Source organism: Macaca fascicularis, chromosome 2 (genome assembly GCF_037993035.2).
Source record: "Macaca fascicularis isolate 582-1 chromosome 2, T2T-MFA8v1.1".
Taxonomy (NCBI): Eukaryota; Metazoa; Chordata; class Mammalia; order Primates; family Cercopithecidae; genus Macaca; species Macaca fascicularis.
The window spans coordinates 31,195,077-31,215,340 of NC_088376.1; the positions used below are offsets into that span (position 1 = coordinate 31,195,077).

General features: G+C 45.1%; 1 protein-coding gene across 2 annotated transcripts in view; it reads left to right on the forward strand.

The window, feature by feature from the left end:
* The window catches only part of TBC1D5 (TBC1 domain family member 5), a 564,828-nt gene extending 545,326 nt beyond the window's left edge, over positions 1 to 19,502 (forward strand). For both annotated transcript variants that reach the window (XM_074030923.1, XM_074030922.1), the window contains 3 exons: positions 8,781 to 8,860; positions 9,678 to 9,839; positions 15,403 to 19,502. In XM_074030923.1, the coding sequence (XP_073887024.1) occupies positions 8,781 to 8,860; positions 9,678 to 9,839; positions 15,403 to 15,696 (536 nt within the window). In that variant the 3' untranslated portion in view covers positions 15,697 to 19,502. The remainder of the gene's footprint in view (positions 1 to 8,780; positions 8,861 to 9,677; positions 9,840 to 15,402) is intronic.
* Positions 19,503 to 20,264: the final 762 nt, after the last annotated feature.

The window sequence follows — 20,264 nt, forward strand, 5'->3', positions numbered from 1 at the left end:
ACTCTGACTTATGAGTGAGAATATGCAGTGTTTGGTTTTCTGTTCCTGTGTTAGTTTGCTGAAAATGATGGTTTCCAGCGTAATATCTAAATAAAAGTTTGGTCATTTCTAACAATTATAGTCATACTTGGCAGCTTTGCTATGGAGGCAAGACTCTACTATAGAAGACCAAAATACACCAACTCACCAGCTTTCCCAGTTTGAAAGGGGCAAATGTCCTTTGTGTCATTTCATTCATGGTAGAGCATTTAACACAACAGTAGGATGAAGTTTATATACCTGTCACATACAATAGCAACTGCTATTAGTTCCTATGTGCCGCATTGAGTGCCAAGTACTTCACAAACAGTATCTCTAATCTCCCAGTAAGTCTGCAAGTTGAGAGAGAGTATCCCTAGTGTACAGTGGAGGAAACTGTGACTCAGCGTGCCTTACATACTTGGTGGGAGGTTTCACAGCTAGGTAATAGCAGAACCAGGCAGGATTCAGTCCCAGCTCTGTCTGATCCTGCAGCCTATTTTCATCCTTTCATACCAGGCTGCCTCTCCATGTTCTCCAATCCCAACTTTCTTTAGCTAATGATCCAACAGCCACAAAACTCATCTACCTCATCATCTGTGGAAACAGGCTTACTACCAATTGCTTGATAGCTCAAGGACTTTGGGGCCACCACAAGCATCTCATGCTGAGGACAAGAGCATATGAGCAGGGGGAGATGAAGCCCAAGATTTAAAAGCTGATGTTCATTGCCTTGGACCATGTTTACATTCTAGCTGCAGAATAGCACTTAACTTTCACTCAGTCCTCATGTCAGCAAAACCTTTTTGGCCTGAAATTCACAACATATATATTTATCTTAAGCCCAGTTCAAAGAGTCTTATTTGACTAAATGATGTAATTTTAAGGCAGTCATACCCAAACTGCTGTCCTGTCTCATAGCTCCCAAATAAGGGCATGATGGCAAAACCCCAGATTATTTCATATTACCAAGGCATCAACTATATTTCTGTTTTTATTTTTAGAAGTACATATTCTGCCAAAGGCATCTAACCATTACTGGAACTTAGAGACCTTTCAAGTTTAAAAATATATGTAGTCTCCTTTTTTGGTTGACTCTAAAGTCACAGCCGTATCACGATTAGGACAGATTTTACTGGGAGGTGTCATGCTTCCATATTACTCTCTGGTGCACAGGGTGATAAGTGCTAGGAGAATAATATGCCAAATAGTAGAGATCAGTAAAGATTCAGAACTCTATGCCACGCTTACTCAGTTCACTTAAGATAACTTTATTGGCCTCAAGAATTGTCTTTAGTGTAATATGCAAATTTGCCTAGTCTTACCCGTAGATTTTCCTAAGTAATGTTCTTCTCCCAGTGCTGAGTTTTGGGTCTTCAGCCATTCTGGCAGCTGGATGCCAAAGAGGATCCTTGATTATATTTCTGTGCAATCTTCATTTTGCTTTTTTAGAAAATTAACTTGGCTCTTAATAGACCATCAGTGAATGTTATTTCTCTTCACCTGCCCCTACCACTTCTCAATCTAAGATCTGGTTAATCATATTAGTATCTCTTAAATCTTCATCTGGGATATGTCTCACCTACATTTATTCCTTAGGGGTAAAAATCAGCCCTAATGGTAGCAGGAAGGCCCTTGCCTCACATTGGTCACTTAGCCAATTACCTGCTCTCTCATGTAAAAACAGGTTCTGGCTGGGCGCGGTGGCTCTAATCCCAGCACTTTGGGAGGCCGGGGTGGGCAGATCACGAGGTCAGGAGTTCGAGACCAGCCTGACCAACATGGTGAAACCTTGTCTCTACTAAAAATACAAAAATTAGCCAGGCGTGGTGGCGCACGCCTGTAATCCCAGCTACTCAGGGGACTGAGACAGTAGAATTGCTTGAACCCAGGAGGCGGAGGTTGCAGCGAACTGAGATCATGCCACTGCACTCCAGCCTGGGTGACAGAGCGAGACTCCATCTCAAAAAAAAAAAAAAGGTTCTAGGGGAATGGTGAAGTGGGGAGTGGTAATCTGAAATTGAAATTGAATTCAGTGTATATGTAAAAGTTAAGTAAAATTTCAAAGTAGGGAGAGAGAGCAGGAGAGAATATACTTCTTCCGGAATACCTACACTGATGCATAGCTTCACATGAAGAAAATCAGGTTCTCCCCCAGAGTACTAGTGATTTCAGAAACATTAGCAAGGAGCAGTGGGGTTTTAAAGTGATAGGAATACATTGAATAGAGCGCCATATTTAGAACCTGAACACCTTGAGCACCATATTTAGAGCCTGGCACCTTTGGTGCCAGGTAGAACAGTGCAGTTTCAGGAAGCATTCAGTCTCTGAGCCTCATCATTGAATTATTGTCCAAGAGTGAGAGAGAAAGCAAGAGGGACGCAACAACGAGGTGCTATTGGAGGGAAAACTGCTAATGGGAAGCCAACGCTTAGATGTGGTAAGTTCGAGGGGGACTTTGAAGAAAAGGCAGGACATGTCGTTATAGGGAAGATGGGAGGGACTTCTAGGAGGGGGAATGGATTTGCAAGGACACACAAAGATACACACCATGTACTGGAGGTTGCATGATGAATTTGATGCCTTCTCCTAGGGTTTGGACAACTATGGCACACACCCTGTGCACAGACATCCCTTTGTCAATGTTCAATAAAAGCCAGTAGTGACAAATGACAGGTCTGCCCCTCTTTCTGACTAATGGCCACCTCTTAAGCCACTGTCACACTGGGCCTACCTCCCTTAATCCGACCTCTCTATTTTATAACAGTGTGCATAGTTCCTCTTTAGAGTCTACTGCAGTCCCTTACATGAGATTGTTAAAGGTCAGGGTAACTAAATTCCTGTCAGAGATGAGAAAGCCTCAAAAAACAGAATCCAGATATCTGAATATTTAAGGAATCAAGGGAGGAGGAAACATAGTAAGCAATAATAATAATTGCAAGACAGTATGCAGAAATAGAAGGCTTTGATTATCTCATCTAATCCTCTCAGCAACCTTCTGAGATGGGTATTACCCGCATCTCACTGATGGGTTTAGTGACATACAGAAGATCATATCTCAAGGTCATCAAAACCCAAGCCCTTTGTTACCGTTGCCAGTGCTCCAAAATGCTCTCTGATAGAAATGATTGTACAGTCTGTTTTGCGTATAGGTAACTGCCTGTTTCTGGCTGACCTCACTTCGTCAGTTCCACCATGGAATAAAAGGCACTATATCTCAAGGCAATCAAGTCAGTGCCAATATCCCATCCTGTGCCTCTTCATATCTCTAGTCCCTTCATCAGTGCCATACACATAATCAGGGAGCTCAGGAGTCTGAAAGATCTGAAATCTAATCCCAGTTGCCTCACTTTCAAGTCGTGAGACCTCAAATAACAGACCTGGCATTTCTGGCCTTGGCTTCCTTTTCTGTAATATGTTGATGGCTCTCAACTAGAAGGGTTGCTGAGATAGTCAGTGAGGTAACGTGGCACGTAGAAATGAAAACTACTGGGTGCGGAGCTTCCATAGTGGGTTAGGTGTGGTGCTAAGCACTTGACCTGTGCTGTCTCCCTGTTTCTTCACAGTCATCCTATGAGGAGGATGCTGTTATTACCCCTCAGGCACACGGAGGTTAAACGCCTTGCCCAGTTCCACCTCTGTTAAAGCCAGATGTTCTGCTTTTGTCCCCTTTCTACTCACCCCCTCACCACCACCAAATAAGGCTTATGTTACCTTTTGCACCAGCCATTTAAAACATTTAGTTGAAAACACTTTTATTCTAGCATTGAAAAAGTTAAGTTTTTAAGAAATTGGGAAAGTGGTTTGTTTACCATTTTCATTACCCTTAGAGTTAGAGATCTATTTCTGTGGCACTGACATTCCATTAAAAATAGTGGCATCACCATGGGGTTGTTAGGTGAATGAGATTTTTGTGTGTAATTTCCACAGAAGTGGTTAGTTATGTGACATTTTCCTCTTTAGTTTCAGTGCTCCAACATTTATAATACATAATACTTAAATGTGAGGAGATTATAAAGAGTGTAATCTTCCTTTTACACAGAAACAAAGAGAAAGAGCCTTTATAGCAAAATTTATTCTGCCTTTGGCTATGAGGAGAATTGTATTTTACGTTGGAAATGTAAACATTTTAAGTCATGGAAAGACATCATTAAGTTTTTCTACTTTTACATGCAGATGTAACTTACTTAAAACAGTAGATTTGTGACTAGGAGGTTATATGTAAGTAGAATGCTTGTAAGTGCTACCTTATATAGGGGAACTGTTAGGGAAAGGATTTACATGGTCAGTACTCTTAGTAAAATGTAAATTCTTGTATTCAAAACATTTAGCAGCCTCTGAAGGTGCCCTTTTGTTTTAATTTGAATTTACCCTGGATTTCTTAAAGTGAGCCTAGTCAGCTCAGCTGATTAAAAAAAAGGTTTATCCCTGAAATTAAGTGAACAGTTCACTTAACCAGGGGAGATGGTCCTGGTTTTCAGGGGAGACGGTCCTCATTTTCATCAGGTCCTAAAAGGTGGTCCTTGACTCAGTCCATAAATTAAGGCTAAAGAATTGCTAGATGAGGGTATGCTGGTGGTGATACCACAGCTCTGAGTTCTTCCCTCTTCTTGGGTGAACCCACTCTGCACTGCTTTCTGCAGCTGTCTTGACATCAGGCCAGAGCATTGAATTCTGCATGCAGGACAAGATTAGTAGGTTGCATTGTCTTTTATTGGAGGAACTGGATGCTTTCATCCTGTGTTACAATTAGGCAGTCTGGCTGCTGTACTAGGTCTGCTGTACTAGGTCCAATATTGTCTCATCTGAACTTATGGTGAGACACCTGGCACCTGTGAATGTGACCTTATTCGGAAATGGGGTCTTTATAGATGTAGTTCAGTGAAGATAAGATCATACTAGATTAGGGCTCACCCTAATCTAGTGGCTGGTGTCCTTAAGAGGGGAAGTTCGATAACAGACATACAGGGAGAATGCCGTGTGATGATGGATGCAAAGACTGGAGCAATGCATCTACAAGCTAAGGAATGCCAAGGAATGCCAAGGATTGTTGACAACCACCAGAAGCTAAGTAGAGTCAAGGAGGAATTCTCTAGAACCTTTGGAGGAAGCGTAGCCCTGCCAATAGCCAATAGCTTGATTTCAGACTTAGCCTCCAGAACTGACAGAGAATACATTTCTGTTGTTTTAGGCCACCCAGTTTGTAGTACTCTGTTACAGCAGCTCTAGAAAATGAATACAGCTGCTAATAACATAACCTGCATCCCCCTCCAAAAAATAGACAAATCAGGAGGTTACTTTTTTTTCCCACAACTAAAAGAAGCCCATAGGTAGACAGTCTAAACAGGGACAGTGGCTCCATGATGTGTTCCAGGTGCCTCCTTAAACTGTGGTCCCTATCACAGCTTTTGCCTTCACCACCACTCCCCTTCTCAACTTACCCCTGCAAGCACCACCACTTCTACTCTTGAATAGATGGATCTGTGAGAGGCTCACAGCAAAACAGGGCATGACTAGGACTTCCTGGTTCACAGGTTTTTCAGGCAATGGGGCCAAAATGATTTGGGAAGATCTTGTGCAGACACTGATACTTCTGTATTGGGATGATAAATCTATGTCCCTAAACTCACGTGTGCAGAAATTGTGCTCTAAAACTTCATCCCCACCAATGATAATCAAAGGCCTTGAACTTGCCAGTTAAAGACAACTCAGTCTCTTATAGACTAACCATTTTTTTCTGAGCAGGTGCCCACACTTAGTTTCTCTACTCTGTCTCTTCTCCCTGCCAAGATGGTGCCAGGGTTCTGGAATGGGTTCACGTGTCTCTTTGGTGTTTGCAGAAGAGCTTCTGAGTGTCTTCTAGGTCCTTGCCTCTAAAGAGAGCTTTGTGTTCCTGTACATTTCTGGGTTTCATTTTCCACTAGAGCCACTGACTGCCCTGTATGCCCATAGACTGTGACCTAAAGGCCGTTGGTCCTTGTTGCTGCTGGCCATGGGCCCCGCCATTACACTGGGGGCCGAAGCCAGGCAATTTGGCCACATCTTCTTGTTTTAGGATGTGTTCCACAGCAGACTATCAAAGGGGCAAGCAGGAGACAAAGGTCTAGTTAGGACAGCAGTTTACATTGGTTTCTGCAGATTCCCCCTTTGTGCTGGCCTCTGCCCTGTGGGTATGACCTCCAGGGGCACTTTCTTTAGTTCCTTGAACCCAGGAAGCCCCCTATTCTTCCACCAAATATCCTGATGCTCCTGATTCCACTTGCTGAGCTTCCTTTGGGGCCCTGGGAGCAGACTCCTTGCTGCCCCCACCTACCCAGTAGGAGCTGAGAAACCTGAGCCCACCTTTCAGCTCAGCAGGGACAAAATCCATTTCCCTGTCCAAGCATCCAGTGCTATGTGCCACGCTGCCTCTGCCAGCCCTCAGGCCCTCACAGCTCAACCTGAAAAGCCATAGCAGTCCTGCAAACAAAGTCATCTTTCTCAATCCTCTGAAACAGGGGTTCCTGCTCCTGGGTCATGCACCAGTACCGGTCCGTGGCCTGTTAGGAACTGGACTGCATAGCAGGAGGTGAGGAGCACGTGAGCCAGCATTACCACCTGAGCACATCAGAGGCAGCATTAGATTCTGGTAGGATCACAACCCTATTGTGAACTGTGCGTGCGAGGGATCAGGGTTGTGTGCTCCTTGTAAGACTCTAGTGCCTGATGATCTGAGGTGGAACAGTTTCATCGCAAAACCATTTCCCCCACCATTTGTGGAAAAAAAATGTGTTCCATGAAACCAGTCTCTGGTACCAAAAAGGTTGGGGACTGCTGCTCTAAAAGACCTACAGAATTGGTTCTTGTGAATTTTCTGCAGTTGCTTATTGTTAATGTCTTGTTGAGTGGATTCTATTTTGTTTTTTTATTGAGAGAAAACAAATTGTTACAGGCTTTTAAGGAAACCAAAAACATTTGCTCTCTGATTACATCTGTCATTCCATTCCCATTCAGCTTGCTTTCTTGTTTTGTAGCAGGCCATTCTAATAGCCAAAACTACAGTCAAGTTTTCTCAATAAGTAAAAGCTGTTGCTTTTCTGCTACAGTATGTAAGAAGACTTATCACCCTGGTTTATGAATTTAGTCTTACTGAAGATTCTAATAAATTATCAGGCTGGAGGCATGTTGATGGTATCAGTGTTTGCCCTGTCCCTTACTGGAAATGCTTTTTGGAAATATTTAGAATAGTAGTGTTTTGATATGCAAGCTCCAAGCATGTTTTTTCATGTTCATTTATTAATTCATTCCATCAGTCCGTAAATACTTATCATGTACCTGTAATGCACCAGGCATTTATTCTGAGGGCTAGAAATAGAGCTCTGAGCAAGAACACCTCGGAGTTTATATCCTGTTGGGGGAGATTGACAGTGAATAAACCAGCAAATACATGCATCAGACAGTGACAAGTGCTGATAAATACAGTGAAACAGACGGTATGGTAGAGACTGGAGAGTCCTTTAGGGGCTTCTTTAGTCTGGGTGGGCAGGAAGGCTGCTCTGAGGAGACAACACCGAAGCAGAAAGTTGAACAATAAAGCCTGTGTGCATAGATTTGGAGCAAGAGCCCCCAGGCCAAGGGCACAGTGCACTGACCCTGCCTCTGCCAGTGCAGGGCATTGAGCAAGTGAGGAGTGGTATATTAGCCCTAGTAGCTATACGGAGCCAAGCATGGAATCCAGGAGTCCCGTAGCAACTGGAACAATCTTAAGTGAGTGACTAAGAATGTAGCATGGAAGACATTATAAGTGGGGCATTTTTTTACACCACAAAGAATAAGAAAGCAGATGTTAATGGAGGGTGAACATGCTCACTGTAGTGATTCTCAGATTGGTGTATCTATCAGCATGTTTTTTAAAATGTGTTTTAATTGTGCTCTCCTCCCTTCCTCCACCAACACATTCTCTTGTACATCCCCAGGAAACTAGGCTTTCCTCCCAACCCCGGCTCCTTGTGAGAATCCTGCCTCAGAATGCCACAGTTCCTGCTAGAGCTGTGTGCATCCCTGCAGGCAGATGAAAGCAAGGAAGGCTAAGGACCACTGAGTGTTTAACATACCGACAGGCAAGCAGCTTAGTGCAGTGCTGAGCCTGATGGTCAGAAGCTGGCTTGGTGGGTTCCTCAGATCAGGTCTGGAGGAAAGACTTCTCATGTGGCGGCTAAGTCTCCTAGAGGAGACTCCATAGACACTGTCATCTAATGACAACCTGTAGTGCCATGAGGTTGGCCTCTCATTTTTACTATCATGTTGAAATGGCAACATGTTTTATGTTATAAATCCTTAAAGACAGTTTCTTTATTAATTTCAGTCACCTGGAAGGAATTGGTCTTTAGAGAGAGGTGAGGTAACATCATTGACCCATGAGGCTATATAGGAAGCCCAGGCTGAAAAGCTTCCTCCTAGAGATTAGATGAATGGCCCAGGCTGTCGGCCACATCATGTCAGCAAGAGGTACCCAGATCTCTTGTTGGAAGTGAAGACACATCTGTCATGATGAGAGCACATTCATGGAATGTTGGAGGGGAGGCTGTGTGTATCAGGCCTAGTGCTGCCCTCTCCACTCAACGCTGCAGCTTCCCCATCTGCAGTTTGCAGAGCATCCTTTGTGGGAATAGTTGCTGTGAGATTTGGCAGAAAACTTCCCAAGCCTGTCTGAAGTTACGGTGTGGCAGCAGGTAGGTTATGCTCGGAGCATTGGTTATGAAATGTCATTCTTCTATTTTCAGTAAATATTCAAGATGTGATATTACAAGAAAATTTGGAAAAAGAAGATCAAATTCTGGTTTCCCTGGCAGGATTAAAACAGGTATATGCATTGCTCTGACACTATTTCTTTGTGTCCCTCCTGCTGTGGGGACGGACTCCCAGGGCATGTAGCACCATGTTAGAGCCAGCATCCCCCTAACCCTTATTTCTTCCCAGACAGAGCCCCTTCTGCATCTCCACCTCTTTATGCCCCCTGTTCCTTCTAACGATTATATCTGACTAGCTTGCAACCCACACTGGTTTTCCATTTTCCACACCTCTCCTTCCTCTTACCAAACCCATTCTATTTGTTCCTTACCCAAAGCTAGTGTGGGTAGACCAGCATCATATTCAGTCATTCATCCATGAACTCATGAATGTCTTTGGAGCACAAGTCATAATTAGTACCTACAGCAGGCCTTAGGCCCTCAAGGACCACATTGACCCAAGCCTTGAAGATCTAAATGAAACATAAATGTCAGTGAAAAAGAGTATGCTGTTTCCAGATGCCTACCTATGCTATGAACAGTCCAGCTCAGGTGGAGCCACTTTAGTGAGTAAGCTGTGCAGTGGGAGTGGGTGTGGAGGCAAATTATGCTTCCTGTTTTAAGATAGTGTTAAGTATGTGACTCCCATATGTGACCCTGCGAGAACTTGGCTATTAAATGTCCTGACGTTTTTCTTGCTCACTGATAAGCCAGCAGCTTTGATAAAATTAGATTTTTTCTCATTATTTATTTCTAATAGTAAAATACTAATATTCATACTATTAAAAATGATGGATGACACGGCTAGTTTAAATGTCTGAGAGATTTAGCTAGCATCTGAAAACAAACTCATCCATTTTATTCATTTATTTTCTTCTTCTTTGAACATAGATCAAAGACATTCTAAAAGGTTCCCTGCGTTTTAACCAGAGCCAGCTAGAGGCCGAAGAGAACGAACAGATCACCATCGCGGACAACCACTACTGCTCCAGCGGCCAGGGCCAGGGCCGAGGCCAGGGCCAGAGCGATCAAATGTCTGGGGTCATTAAACAGGTACAGAAGCTCTGATGCACATGTTACATTAACTCAAAGGGAGCACATTCACATAAGTTCCTCAAAGTTAAGAATCGTATAAACCCTATCAAAGTTACTTCAGATTATCATGTGTGAAGTTCAGCTGTGGAGGTGCCGTGTAGAGCTGTGCAGCCTGTGCACTCTGTGCTGCAGGGGGTGCCATTCACAATGATACTGATGAGACAAGTGTCTCCTAGAGTCATGCGGTAAGTGCCCTACAAACGTGTATGCAGCAGTGTTGCCTGAGCCTCCTGCCATGCCCATTCTGTGGGATGGGAGAGCTGGATCTCTGTCTTGGTTGTCAGTTGCCTCCAGTTGATGCCTCTTTTCCCTTTTAGGAAGTACTGTCTACGCTTTCCTAATGCTATCTCAAGTGGATTTCACTTTGCTAGAACCTTTTTTGCCAAACTTACTTTCTTGCCTTCATGGGGAGGGACTTCTCATTAATGTCTGCCATCTGGGGCAGGGGTCTGTAAAGGCCTTCAGAGTAAGTATTTCAGGATTTGCAGGCAACATACGGTCATCTGTGTCACATATTCATTGTTTTTTTCTGTGTGTGTGTGTGTTTGTATCTTGTTTTTGCTTTATCACAAGCCTTTAAAAATATATAAACCATGCTCAGCTTGGGGGCCATGCAAAAACAGGCCATAGGCTGGATTTGGCCATAGTGTGCTGACCCCTACTCTCAGATGTCGACATTGTATATCATTTATTTTATCACAGAACCACAGAATTTCCCAGCTACAAAGGATCTTCCTACAGCTTCCTTATGTGCCTAGTCCTGCCTGCTCATTTGACCAGTGAGAAAATGAAGGTCAGAGAGACACACACAGGCTCCGAGGCCAGAGGCACTTAGCCTGCCAGGCATTATGTTTTCAGAAACCCTGCCCCAACCCAGTAAGCTTCAGTCCCACCATGCTGCCTTGCTGTCCATTATCCGATAAGACAAAGAGATTGTTCATTTCCCACCTATATTTTAAATTATTAATATTTTTTAAATCAGCTTACAAAGTTTCATCTTGGAAAATGAACATTAGCAAAATATTATCTAAGTCACTTTCTCAAAAACTAGCATTCAGACACTTGTAAATTATTTATTTTTTGTGTGAGTTTAAAACAGCAAAATGACATTTGAGTGGGAATGTTTTTCAGTTTTAAGGGTGCTCTTCCAGAAGAGACTCCGTGGGTGACTTCCGCTTGAGGCCGTATGAAATGTTCATGGAGTGCTTTGGCTCTGCATTTGTAGCCACATGAATGCGACAGTGATACTGCCAGTTTAATTTCATTCGTTTCTTCACAGATTCTCCTTCCTTGCACAGATGTTTTATTTTTCAATAATCATTTACTTATTCAAATACTACTGAGTGTAGGCCCAGCCACAATGCATTTATAATTGAAAATTTTATTTAAAACCTTAGCATAATTTTTTAGTTGAGTGTGTCAGTTTGCTACAGAAAAAAGATATTTTAAAACCACTAATGAATTTGTTAAATTTAAAACTTAATGGTTATACTTTGCAGTTGTCATCCCTGGTTTCTGTATTTGTAAGAACCTACCAATGACCACTGCTGCCCCGGTGGACCCCGCCGTACATACCCAAGATAAGCTAGCCATGAGGTGTGTCTGTGTGAATGAAACTGCGCCCTTGTTCTGGCAGGGCCCCATCACGTGCAGCATCCAGGAGAGACACTGCACCTCTGCATGTGCTTCTGAGACACAGTCTGCCCTTCCTGGGGCTGAGACCCCACAAGTGAAAATAAAATGGCTTATCTTCTCTACCTCTTCTCTGCCATGGCCCTTCCCCATAGCTGTTAGCAGTTTATACAAAGCCAGTACTCCTGAAAAAGGTTTTACTGAAGAAGAGAGAAACAGAGAAGCAGTGCTCTCCTCTCTCCTTCAGGGAAATCTTGAGATTTCTTGAGAAAATTCCTGAATTCAAGCAAGTCAGAAAGAAGCCAAGTGCATGGGGCCTTCCACTGCAAAACCCAAGGATCTGGGCTAGGCTGATAAAGGCCCCGGGGGTCTACCAGGCATGAGATAGCTGCCAAGTACCCACCTTCTTCCTGCAGGAGCTAACTCATCAGTGCTTGGAGCTGGCTAGGTTTTCCTCCTCACTGCATGTGGGAAGAGATACAGAGGGCTGTGGACAGGCTACACCCAGGAACATGCGTCCCAAGAGAGCCAAGTGGGAGTTCTGAAGGCTTCCAGGGCCTGCTGTGCCAGGAACTGGTTTTACTGTCCAAGACTATGGGATATATCCCCTGCTCTCATGAGCTCCCAGTTATGGAGGGCCAGGGCCTAGGGGAGCAGTGCTAGGCAGGTTCTTGACACATTGGAGATGTAAGCACCACATGTTGGGTTTGTAATGGGTTGTGTCATAGCACATTCCTAACTTAGGGATGGGTTTTCGTTGCTTTCTTGGTTAATCAGTAAATAATGTCTAAAAGATAGTGCAGAAGGACCAGGCTCCCCTGCCTAGTGACACATGGCTCATGGTCCCCCTGCCGATGCCCTTCCTCAAAAGCAACTGTGAAAGTGTTCTTCCGTTGTGGGAATTCACATGCCCTGCTCCTCACTGTAAGGTTGGTGTGACATGGCTCATCGTGTTCTTTCTGTTTGGTTTGCAAATCTTACCTCCAGCTCTGAAAACAGCAGTCTTGTGAAATTGTATTCTATAGAGTGAGAAGAGCTACACGCTCTCCCTCCCTTCTCAGCATCTATCCTCACACATTCGTTTGGGAAGTATTTGATGAACTAACTCAAATCAACTACAGTAGAAGGCAGACTTTGTGGGACCCTGGGTCCATTAGTCAGCCAGCACATCACTTGCCCTTTTGGTACTTGGGTCCCCTCTTTTAATCCGCATATTGTCTACTATTACAGCTACCAGCCACATAGCTATTTAAATTTAAATGCACTAAATTTCAATAGAATTAAAAATTCAGTTCCTCAGTCACACTAGCCACTTTTCAAGTGTTTGGCATCCACCTGTGGCTAGGGGCTGCCGTACTGAGTAGCACAGATAGAGAGCATTTCCATCATCATGGAAAATGTCTGTTGAACAGTGCTGGTCTATAGTTGGGCTCACCTGCTTCTACAACCATCCTAAACTCAAGCTGTGAAATGGGGTAGGACTGGGAAGATGGCAGACAGTGGGTAAGAGGGATATGTGTTGTGATGATCCTGGCTAGTTTTAGGCAGGACTGACAGGTTGAAGACTTTCCTAATTGTGTAAGACTTACCCATATCTGGTAAAAAGAGAGGATTGACCTAGGGATTTACAACACTTCTGTAAATGTTATAAATGGCACCAGATAGCAGTTAAGGCTGCTAGAGAAGTCCATACAGAAGTCAGCTCTGCATCTAGAAAAAAATTATAGGTGGGAGTCCAGAAGAGTGGGGTCTTTTGTTGTGCCTTGTGACATTGGCCAAGCGACCAGGTCTCTTATTTGGGCTTGTTTGCTTGATCTGTAATGCAAAGGGGCAAGGAGAGGGGTCAGTAAAAGAAAATGCCTGCTAAGGACCTGTCAGCTCTAACTTGCTTTGTCTGTGAAGGCAGTCTGTGACCTTCATCTAGGAACTGGGGGAAGCATGCTAAATACCTAGAGTAATGGTAGAAACTAGCTTTACTTTTAGTCATGGGCTTTGAAAAGTATTTCTCCACTTCAGAATCTTACTGACACCTTTACTATAAGCTAAAGGAGAATAAGTGATCTCAGTATCTCTGAAGCAGAGGCACCACTCTAAAAACTAGGCCCTGCTGAACGTGCTTTTCTATTTTCAACCTAGGATAAGCTCCACCAAGTAGCATTCCAGCCCTGTGTTGTGGTGAGAGGTCAAGATTTTCACAGTTTACAGTGCAGGACAACTGTCCTGTGAACAAAGTGTCTACACTCTGGAAGAAGTCAAACCCAGGGGCCTCTGTTGATTCCCCAGCAGCTTTCAGTGCACTCCCCAAAGGCAGCACGGCTCTTACCAGGTGCACCTTATATAGAGACAGTCATGGGGAAGAGATTTTAGTTCTTTTCCTCCAACTCAGAAAAAAGACAGTCCTTCTCTACCAAACAGCTCCAGTGTCGTTTGAGATCACATCCCCTGCTACCAGATTACTGCGTGCTACGTTTTTCTTCGCTTGTGTAGGAGTTAATGTGTTGATAGAATGTTAGCAGCTTTAGAACCTGAGATGAAGAACCTCAAGGCCTGTTGCAGCTCTGTGATCTTAAAGGCCAATTTTGTTTATGTTCTCCAACTGAATATCCTAAAGGTTGGTGAATCATTAGAGGTGGAAGGTTCCCGAGCCATTATTTAGCCACTCGCCCCCTACATCACTGAGGAGGACGTGAGATTTAGAGAGAGGCCTGTCAGTCAGGGCTCAAGGCCAGATTTTCCTGAGAACTGTTACTCATTCCCCTTCTTGGCTCTGCACACAGCCCACAGCGCCCACAGATGGCCGAGGCCATGCCAGTCTGGAGGCCCAAGGACTCAGGAGACACTTCCAGTCAGGGGTCTCCATATATCTCATTAGACTGGAGACCCCAGCACGAGACTCCACCCACGCTGTGGGGAGGGTAGGCCGGCAGGGTGAGGGAGGCAGGTGTGGGCACTACATCACCTTACAGCACCACTGGGTGAGGCATTCTTTCTGCCAGGCTGGCACTGGATGTCCTTGGTCAAACTATGGCTTTGCTAACCCAAAACCTTTACCTGTGTTCGTGGATGTTAACTTTATTAAGTTAAAAAATAAAAAGCTACTCATAATTCCTTAGAAAGAAAAGAAAATAATTGTTGAGTAAAGCAATTCTATCTCTATACTTTTTGCCATTATACTTTGCAATTGCCATTCTTGGTTTTCCCATTCATAGAACCTAGTGGTTACCACCATTGCTCCAGGAGACCCCTATGTGCATACCCAAGATGAGCTAGCAATGAGATCTAGATGAGATGAAATACCTCAGGCCTTCTGAAAGCTATCCTTCTAGCCAGTAATAAAATCACTCCAGATCTGGCAGCTCACATTAGGGAGCCAGCAGCTGCCCATGTCATCTCACTATATCATGTCACCTCACTATATCATGTCATGTCACTATATCATGACAACACATTAGGAGGAAGACACTGTCTTTATCCCTGTTTCACAGATGAAAGTTAAAGTTCAAGAAGGATGGGTGATTTGCGTGGCAGGGTCCCGCATGAGGCTGGTAGGGATTCTGCCTGCAACCTGTTGGCCAGCTCCTGAACCTGGCTCTCCCCAGCAGCACAGGCACTGCCTCCGTCTGAAGCTTGTCAAACAGGAGCTTTACTTTGTTCCCTCAGGGAAGCCAGCATTTGGCTTTGGAGGGGCTTACAAGATGCTGCTGGCACCGCACCACTGGTAAATGCGTGGGCTTCGGGGCAGCAGGTCAAACACTGCGTCTTTCAAGATCGAATGTAGGCTGAGGTGGCCTAGCTTTCCACAGCGCGTCCCCCAGTTCACAGGGCCTTCCACTCAGTTCTTTGCCGGTTTCTTCTTTCATCCACCTGTACTTCTCACTGCACTTCACAGGCCTCTTCAGAAACGCCAGGGTGCACCGATAGAGGGAGTTCCGATGACTTCATCCTGATTTCCAAAGAAGATGATGGGAGCAGTGCCAGGGGCTCCTTCTCTGGCCAGGCCCAGCCTCTTCGCACCCTCAGAAGCTCCTCTGGGAAAAGCCAGGCCCCAGCCTGCTCCCCACTGGTGTTCTCAGATCCGCTGATGGGCCCAGCCTCAGCTTCCTCCAGCAACCCCAGCTCCAGCCCTGATGACGACAGTAGCAAGGACTCTGGCTTCACCATTGTGAGTCCCCTGGACATCTGACCACAGTGCCCAGTCCTGCCCCACAGGGATCCAGCCACCCTTTAGTGGCCCCAAGGCCAGACTGAGGCTTGCCCAGTGGAGACCCTTCTGAAACCACTGCTTCCTTCCCGGCATGCATTTGGCATTGGTCTAGCCCTTTGAAACCCCTTAGAGAGAAGCATATATGGCCACAAAGCACACAGGCTTAGGTTTGCCAAATGCAGACAGGGCTTTCTGGGCCCTTACCTAACCCCTACCCGACTCTTGCTCTGAGTTAGAGCTGAGTTACATACCCAGTATCACACTCACAGTTAGAAAAGTAGAAACACTTTTCCTCTGTCCCCTTCCTCCCAGCCAAGAATGTGTGGCAACTCCATCAGTTATACTTAGAAGGAGGAGAAATCGTTTTTTCCTATCTTCTATCCCTCAAAGCACCAGACATAGGAAAATTGGTTTATACCAAGAAAGCTTCCTCTGTGGAAATCTGTCTAAGCCTACTTTATTACTGCATTGGGAAGCCATATCGCAGATCTAAATGCGATAGAATGAACTAGAACTAGTGGATTCCAGGGCTGGGGGGAAAAAAACAAACCCATTACTGACCTCTCAAAGTTATAATGATCTCTGCAAACAGGGTCTAAACTTAGGAATCATATTTAGGTGCGATGTAGCATCAGATTTTTTTTGATGTATTAAAGAATGCATCTCCAGTCCTTAGGCCATCAATGTCTCTCCTTAAACAATTGTATTTCACCTTTTAGAATCTTTCATAGTCAGAAAACAAGGTTACTATAAGCCAGTTTTTGCTGCACTGATTTCAAAAGATATAAGAATATTACTATCCTTCAGATGGAAAATGTGGCCTTGACTTTATGGGATAAACATCTTTCAGACAGTTTTCTAGTCAAGTTTCTCTGGTTTCAGAGCTGTATATATACACCTGTCAACTGAGGAGTAAAGGGAAAAACCCAAGTTCGTTCCCACCCAAAGTCAGAATTCCTCATTGGCCTTAAAGTAGCAGTCACAAGACTTAGAGAATTGGACCTAGAGTCCCTTCTGTGGGGAATAAGGATACCTAGAGAACATTCCAGATGCCAAGAGGATGCAGGATTTCTGCACAACCTCTTCCCTTCTTGGAAGTCAAATGTAGGAACTGCAGGGCCTGTGCTCATCTGTGAACCTGCATCCTGGGCACCACTGCCAGGACCGGGTCTGACATGCCAGTGCCTTCCTGGGCTGCACAGAGACTCTCCCCCTTGTCAGCCAGCACCTTAGGAAACCATCATGGGCACAGAGCATCACATGAGTTGTTTCTCTCTTTAAAGAAGATTCCCTGGAAAGGATGCTTTTCCTCTCCTCTGCCTGCGCAGGAATTCTAACAGGAATGGGTAAGGATGGCAGAGGGACACAGTGCCTGTCTCGCCTCCATCAGGGAGAGCAGCCATACCAGGGATGACTGACTCTTTGAGCCTGTCCTCAGAGGATGGCGAGGCAGCTGGGCAGTGGAGGCCTTCATGGTAACAAATGAAAGCTCAGTATAGAGGAGCAGACACTGTCTACGTCCCTCCCACTGCTCACCTTATATATCTGTGTAGACAAATGTGATAATGACATGATTTCCCACCTGCCCTCCAAGAAAATGGTGACTCCCTCTCAAGTCAGCTACTGGAGAGAGGAGGGTTCTCATTAGCTCTGCAGTTTGCTCTTAAACTCTAGCAGGGAAATCTCCTCTTCCCACATCAGCATGTAAGGTGAATAATAACTGTGGTTTTGCCAGACAACAGGTTGTCTGGCCTTCAACCACTGGGCAGTTGCCTGGCAGATGCACACAGTAGCTCCCTGGCTTCTGGCTCTGAGTGTTCCTCTCAGCACCTCTGAGTAAGCTGCTGCCAAGCACATATCCCTATGACAACACTTTGTAAGCCACGGGGCCCCCATACAGTGAGTGACCTTGCAGCTGTGCAGGGTTGCCATTGGTCACTTTCGCACCTTGGGAAGGTGTCAGTGTTTTCAGTTCTCAGGTAAGAGGTGTAGAACTGTTCCTGCCAGGGCTCTGGGATCGACTGGAAAGGACCACAAAGCTGGTCATCCCTGGGCAGCTGGGCCACTGTCACCTGCTGACCTCTAGTATTTCCTTTGCCCTAGAGCTAGAGTCATGATAGCTGAGGTCTCTGGCCCTGCAAGAGTCACTAGGCACCCACCATGCCAATAAGGCTCTCCGCTGGCTCCCTGCAGTTGGCTGGGTGTTTAATAGTCACTGAAAACTCCCAGCCCTGCTGCACACTAGAGGCAGGTCCTCGTGGTCCTCTCTATCCTGTGCTCCTATGCTGGTGGCATGTGAGGACCAATGGGTTCACTCAGAGATAGTGCTTCTGTGTCCCCCAACAAGCTCACGCCCTCTTGGGAGGAGACAGACATACAAGAACAGTGGGTCATGGGCAGTACCAGCCTCAAATTCCCACAGGCTCATACTCAGACAATTGTATTACTGCCTTTTGTTTTTTAAGTGTTTTTTTTTTATTCTTCATAGTTGAGTATTATTTGCAATTTTATTAGTTACAGTGCTATTAAAGAATATGTGTTCCTTTTATTATTTTATCAGATACTTATGTTTACTTGCACATTTTTTAAATCTTGAATATATTGTGTTTTGTTAACAAATGTAGTAATCAGTGGGACTCTTGTTATGTTTTGATTATTAGCAGTTAAATACATTTTGTATACATGAAGCTTAGATTAATTCCCATCATCATCTCCTTTTTTTATATATGCCCCTATGTGTTTTATGCATTCCTCTTTGATCGGATTGGAATTTGAGCTAAAATTTAGCTTTGTACATTACGTGTGAGAGTTACAGACTAGCAAGTCTAATTACTTTGCCTTACCTTGAGTGTATGCCACAGGGTCAGATAACACGTTAAACATTTAGTTACACTGGATTACTCTGCCAAAGCTGACCTCCTGCTGATGTTCAGAGGTAACTGCAATCTGGAAAGAGATAATATCACTGCAGAAGGAATGTGACTCTAAAAATAAACCAGGACCTCCCTGTGATTTGCCTTGTCTGCAGATGACCGATGGACTCTCGTGTGTCAGCCCTGGGCTTGCTAAGGAAGCTGCCTCAGGGAGTTGGGGGTCAGTTGCCGCTCTCAACGGGAATGCGGGAATGCCTCCTCTCCTTGTCAGAGATGCTGAACAAATAGCAAGCTCTGTGGCAGTCATGCTGGCCTCCTACTAATAACCTGTCAGAGTTGATGCACATGATTTTTGTGTTTTTTTTTTTTTTTAAGAAACTGCCCCAGGGGTTCATTATAGAACAGGAGTGTGTATGGAGGACTTAGGTCCCCACATAGAGTGGCCGTTCTGTGGCGGCTACAACCAATTCCATCCCTTCTTTCCTGCGGACACACACCTGACCCCTGGCCCCTGCCCTGTGTGTCCAGAGGAGGGGCACTGGGGAGGCTGTGGAGCAGAGGGAAGAGGCCGGATGCATTGAGGATGGCACCTGGCAAGCCAGGCTTCCTTCTCAAAGGCCAGACTGCTTTCTCAGTGTTACTTTCTAAAGCTCTCTTTTTATGGTGTTATAAAGATGTATAAAGTTGGTATAAACAGGCTTGAGACCACTTTGATGTAAAAGCTGTCATAGCAGTTTTTCTTACAGTGGCACAATTCATTTGACTGATGGAATATTCAGTGATGCCATTTATGTCCTATCGCTTTTTTCTCATCCATCTTTATGCTATAACTCATATTGATTTAAGAAATGATTTCTCCTTTTGGCAAAGCGATCCCATTCAATATGGTTATAATAAAAGACTAATGTGAAACTGAGACTGTAGCTTGACTTATTTCAGGCCATGCATGGGGGCACAAGGTGCTGATCAGGCCCGGCCCAGAGGAGTCCCTCGGAGTGCATCGTCAGGCGGGGAGTGGACGATGGAACCATGTACCAGCCCCAGCACTGTGGTCCAGCCTCACTGCACCACGGGGCAGGTCCTAGGCCTGGCCCAGGGCTCACACCCAACTCTGACATACCCTTCCTACCTTGGGCTAGTTTCTTAACTTCTGGGGCCTCAGTTTCCTTATCCGCAAACGGAAGATAATAGTAGTCACCTAGCTCATAGGGTGTGGTAGGGATTGAAGAGGATAACAATTGAAAGTACTTAGCACAGAGCCTGACATACCATGAAATGCCTGACAGTTTCAAAGATGATGCTTAATTCTGGAAGAGCCCCTGGAGGTCATGTAGTCCTACCCCGACCATTGACAGCCAGGACCTCAGAGGCTGCTGGGGGGCCCGGGTCCCACCCTGAGGCAGCCCTGCTCAGCCCACTGGTCCAAGAGACCATTTTAGGGGCGGCCCCAATGGCTTGCTATCCATCAGCACCAGGTTTGCCCTGGTAGCCACACTTCCACCAATCCAATGTGAGATTGGTGAAAAGGCCACAGGTGAGGATGGGGGAAAGATGAGTATACTCTTAAGTGACAAACTAGGAGGGATGGGGAGGGGGATCTCTATAGCTTAGGCAGAGCCCTGATGCCAATGGCAGCTTAGAATTTGCACCTGGGCCCATCTCTAGCCTGGGCCT